Here is a 5,542-nt window from a genome sequence, read left to right as displayed (position 1 = left end):
GTGTATCGACCTTCCAGTGTATGCAGAGTTATGTCAGGAGATTGATATGGGACCATAGGATACTTCATACTTGGAGCATCCACTTACTGAATTCGTTGACTAATCACTTATAAGGGTACATAAGATATGCATTTTAAGTGAGATCATTTTTTTAGGATTTATATTACCGTGCTTTGTATGATTTAAATTGATTATGCTAACATTATTTTTTGTCTATGCAGGTGACCTTTTTAGGATCAATCGAGGGATGAGCGATGAGGAGTTGCAAGATATCTTCACACATATGTCTCCAAATCAGATGGCAAGATTCAGAGACATGGTGGACCAGGAGCTGTCTCGCACATCGTCAGGCCGCTCTATTAGATCTACTTCGGCGCGATCAGATGCTTCAGCTTCAAGCAGATGAGGTCGATGCTCCAGACTTGGTCCAAAGGGAGAGAGTACTTTAGGGTCAAGGGGATGCTGTAGAGATACAGAGGCAGTGAACCTGTGGTCAGCACGGGATATAGGTGCAACTCCTCACTCTCATGGTGGTTCCAGGAAGTGTGGCTCAGGTGGTTGGTGTGGAGGCATGGACGAGGTGTCTTCGTCTCGTCGTTCTGCTGGAGTTGCATCATCTCCAAGATTTGTCACTCCTGTGGGGATGTCTACTCCAGTTACTCCAACCGTCTGCAGGTGGCACTCCTATGGGTGCTACACTAATAGATACTACCCCGGTCGGTACACCGGATGTACAGGGGTCTCCTCGATATGCCTAGGAGCATGGATGCAGGTGGGAGAGGACCCATCTTAGGCATACCCTAGAGGGATATGCCTATCTTGTCGATAATAGGTCAGGAGCCATCATCATGAATGATGAGGGGAGGAGGGTGATGGCTCGCATGAGAGAGTTGTGCCAACAAGTTTTTGGACACAATGTCTTAGATCATTGGAAAAACATACCGGAGGGGAGCAAGGACTACATAGTAGCATCCTTGGATGAGGAGTTTCCACTACCAGTCACAACAGATAGATTTTCTACGGGCTGGATGATGGAGTGCATGCGTACATATATGTCACACAGACGATCAGACACACTCAAGAGTGGGCCTGCAAAGCATATCTTGCGATGACCATTAAATGGGGGATCAAACGACCTCTGATTGATGAGTGGAGACTAGCGTTGGATTTGTGGGGTCAAAAAGCATCTAGGAAAACTCAAGCTCCTTCATCCAGACTCGATTCATTTTCCATGAGATCTTGCTCTTTTATGCCTCCCACACCACTTTTACATTCTTAAAATCACTTCAAAGTTCAGCTCTCATTGGCGACCTTAGAATAGGGAAACTTAGCCTGTTAAATCCACGTATTGATCTGTACATACAAAAACCGTAAAGAGCATCAAGGGTGTCTCAATTTCTAGCTTTAATGGAGTTGATTAAGTGGCAACATAGAGCTTCTCTTCTTAAAACACATGTTGCTACTATCAGCTCCTATGGCTATGGTGACATGCTCAGTAAATGTGGATTTGTAATCTCTCTAGGAACACAAAAGGGTTTAAATTGCATCAAATCTATTGCTATCTACAAGACCTAAATCGATTTTGTCAAAGCTACTAGCAAACATAGTGAATGTATTGTCAAGCCATTTGAGGCATGTGATAATAGTCTCACCTATATCACCATCCATGTTTGCAACTAGTTCTAAGATCGAGTCTCATATATGATGGGTAGATATCTAAAGGTGGTTAAGTTTAATAACACATACTTGATGGTTATGCATATGTAATACTGGCTGAGGTTTTGATTTTGGATCATTGACTCAAACTTAGTTTCTATTAGCAATTGCTATCTTCTTTGGTTTTGGTTGCTTGTGGTTCTCAACAAGCATCGTTCGAAATGGAGTAGCCATTAGGCCTTGCCATTTGGTGAACTCTAGCTCCCAAAAGGAGTGCTTATTAAAATATGAGAAGAGAATGTTACTATATTTGAATATTGATGTGTATGGACACACTTCGAGCCATCACCAAGGCACTATTTTCCCCTAGCCATGCCTATATGCCTATTCACTTTTAGGCATACTTAGTCTTGTAAATCTTCTCTATTGATACCTTTCAATACTCTTTGAGTTGTGCTATCTCAAGCTTATTATTTTCCCAGCCATGTACATACATTGTTACAATCCTAAATCCCACTAAGAAGGCAAAACTGATTGTATTTTTTGGTTCCTCATAGGTCTTCTTCATATTTTCTGAGTTAATGATTGGTATTGTGGCAACAACTATAACTAGTTGAAGTGGTGCCCTTTTCCTACATTTTTGGGGGTCTAACTAGAGGTTATTGTTAGGATGATTTCTTAATGGTTGGCACTTATGGTTGAAGTACCTGATTTTGTTTAGGAATAGTAGGCTATTTCAAGTCATTTGTTGCAAGTACTACAAGTTTTTTTAAAAATTAAAAGTCATAGGCTCAATTTGTGCATATCTTATTCCTTTAGAGTTTCTCACCTAAGTTAGCATTTTTTATTGGGGTGATTGTTGATGGCATGACAATTTTTGAGTTGCTAGCAAGGATGAATTTAAAATTTTAGAGGGATTAGATGGTTATTCAAGATTAAATAGCCAACTCCATCTATTCTTAATGTAGTAACCTTGGATACACATAAGGCCTTAGGGACCCATTGCATTTTGGTGCTAATATTTCTTGAGTATCCATGTCACATTGGTCTTGGATTGTTGTAAGTAGACCCACTTGCTTGCTAGGAAGAATGAACACCACGATACTAGGCATCAATAGGGATTGGGCATTGTGGAGTTCATTCTTCCTAGGTAGTTTGCTTGGGTTGTCTTTTATTCTAGCATCACAATGTATACCAAGGCCCATATCAATGAGTCAAAGTTTTTGTAAATTGCACAATAATCTAGGATCGCAATATGAACCATATGTTGTAGTAAAGCTTAGATCCTTTTATGGCTAAGACTTTCCAAGATATTGGCTTTCTTTTATGACATGAAACTTATACATTCCTAGCATCACAATGCATAGCGAGGCACATATTTATGAATCAAAAATAATTTTAAGGGCATCAAAATCTAGCATCACAATATTGACCGTATGCTATACTAAAGCCTAAAACCTTTTACCGCTAAGGCTTTCCAAGATCATGTCTTTCTTATGACATGAAAGTTACCCATTCCCTCTTTCTGTGACTAATCATTTGTCATTGTCTCATCTGTAGATCGAGGGCAATTCTTAGAAGCATTATGTTGTAGCTTCAAAGGTTGTATGAGGATTCCTATGGGATTTCTAAAACTCACAAGAGTTGAGAAAATATAAACTTGATGAAGAGAATGGGCCCATAATTAATGAGACTTCAAGAGGAGGAGTGATGGGGAGAGAGTGCATACTTACTCGAAAATTAATACTTCTTTGAAAATTTGTGATAAACCTTGATGAGTACACAATATGTGGTTTGTAGTGCAATGATTTTTCACATTTTCAATTTGATTGGCCTAGGAAACTATTCATCAAGTACACAAAACTGATCCTACATAGTCTAGATGCTAGTCTCATATTTCTCTCTCTTTGAAAAGGGATAGAGAAAAGAGATTGCCTTATAATAGGGAGACAAAATACAATATCATTGAACGTTGAACAAAAGGTCTTCTCTAACTCATATTAGAAAGTCCATATGTACTAATGCAAATATGCTTGTGTGAAAGCAGTGGAGTGAAGTTGAGGTAGGAGACATATATCCATAAATAGATTATATAATTCATTTTTGTGTATCATTATGTATATGCAAAGACCTTGTGTGTGTGTGTATGTTTGAAAAGAATCTATCCAAAATGAGATTGACAAAAAGTGTCTCTGAAGCACATACGCATATGGGATGTGCATGCACCTAGATGCATTAATTATTCAATGTAGACATCCAACAAGCAAAGCCATACATGGACATGTATTCATGCATATAAGCACAACATTGGCCACATCTATGTTGAGATATACTACACACATCTATCACAGGTTTGTAATGCAAAGACTTCACCATTAAGTGTCGAGCAAACGGGGGGAAGCAGTGCTCACAGAAAACCATCCTTTAGTGTATTTTTTCCAAGCAAGATTCTCAAAAAACCGGTTGAAATTGAAGTCCGTCTTGAGGCTATTTTTAAAGCATTTTAGTTATAAAACCAGCTATTTCCCTCCCAAAACCCATTGAGGTTAAGCCTAGTCCTTCAGGGGGGGAGGGGAAGAACAAGAAGGAGATGGAGGACGATGGCAGAACTACACACAGAAACCTGGAAGAAAAGATGTGGAAAAACATCCGTTTAGTGCCAAAAACTAAAACCTCGAGATTTTGAAGATAAATCCAACGACATTGTCAAGCCAATGGCTTTTTTTGTGACGCATTAACACTAGTATGCATGTACATCTCGATTTATAATTACCCTTTCTGAATGGCCAATACCGACATGAATTGTAGTTTCCATCCAAGAAGAATTTCTTGCTATGTAGCCTCGACAGAGAATGTGACAGCCAAGTTGACGTCCTGGATGCTGCCTCCGGCGCCATAATTGGCACATGTATAGATGACGTTGAGAAAGGAGTCGCGAATGTTGCTGTTCTGGTAAGTGACATGGACGCCCGAGAGGTTCGTTATCAGGAGGGCGCATGAGCCGTGGCGGCCGACTTGGAAACTATTCAACTCCCCGGGCAGGCCCCCCAGCATAGTCTGCCCGTTGGCAAGCAGGTCCTGGCCACCAGAAAACGTCGAGCAGAGCTTGAAGTTCTACGTCGGGACTATAAATACGCATATGCCGCAGCTCTAATTATTTACCAGCCATTGATCCAACCCCTACAGTAATTATCAAATTAGCCCACCTGTGGCAACGCCGCCAGGCAGTCCGTGAATGCTACACCCTGGAAGTCAGCCGGATTCGAGCACTGCACCCCAGAAGCTGCCTCCGCCCCATGATCAGTTCGGTCGATCGCGTTGCCTGCAACGCTCACTGTGATTATCACCATCGTTATCGCCTGCATTAAACGTGCCATCCTACAGACCCCCGTGATCTAGATAAACCCACCTCCTGTATTATGTGCCGGCCTGCTGGCGCGCGCTGCAGGTGGTCCGTTAAGCGTTCTTGCTGTGATTTTATAATCTCCCTCCTAGCTATCTGCAATATGTATGCATCGAAGGGCTTGCCTCAATACAATATTGCCGATGTCCATGCATCTCGCGCGCCGGCTGCTTTGTCGTATCGGCCCGCACTGATCACCGTATGCGACCGAAAGGATTTCATTTGATGCTCATCGATCCTTGCTGTTGTCCTGCACTGAAGGGTTTGGCACCTGAAGGGTTTGGCACCGTGCATATCGGATGACGTTCTTGCCACCGTACCTACATTTGATTCCAAGGTCCTAAGTTTAAAATCGCTACAAATTTACCCAAATGCTTTTCAAAAGGAAAACAAAAAAAAGGGAAACAATGTCCTATCAGAAGGCCCATATAGACTTTGGCAGCTCGACTGGTCCAAATCTACCAGGCAAATATCTACAACCTC

At 41.4% G+C, this 5,542-nt stretch overlaps 1 protein-coding gene across 1 annotated transcript; it reads right to left on the bottom strand.

The window, feature by feature from the left end:
- Positions 1 to 4,309: 4,309 nt before the first annotated feature.
- LOC148035416 (uncharacterized) lies at positions 4,310 to 5,132 on the bottom strand. Its single transcript, XM_087680653.1, has 2 exons — positions 4,863 to 5,132; positions 4,310 to 4,734 (listed from the first exon to the last, which is right to left on the bottom strand). The coding sequence occupies exons 1-2, from the start codon at positions 5,031 to 5,033 to the stop codon at positions 4,489 to 4,491; spliced, it is 417 nt and encodes a 138-aa protein (XP_087536779.1). The 5' UTR covers positions 5,034 to 5,132; the 3' UTR covers positions 4,310 to 4,488.
- Between the last annotated feature and the right edge of the window lie 410 nt (positions 5,133 to 5,542).

This window comes from Lygodium microphyllum, chromosome 6 (assembly GCF_053477565.2).
Source record: "Lygodium microphyllum isolate KBCC chromosome 6, Lygodium_microphyllum_v1.1.10, whole genome shotgun sequence".
Classification (NCBI taxonomy): domain Eukaryota; kingdom Viridiplantae; phylum Streptophyta; class Polypodiopsida; order Schizaeales; family Lygodiaceae; genus Lygodium; species Lygodium microphyllum.
This window is presented reverse-complemented; position numbering and strand designations above follow the sequence as displayed.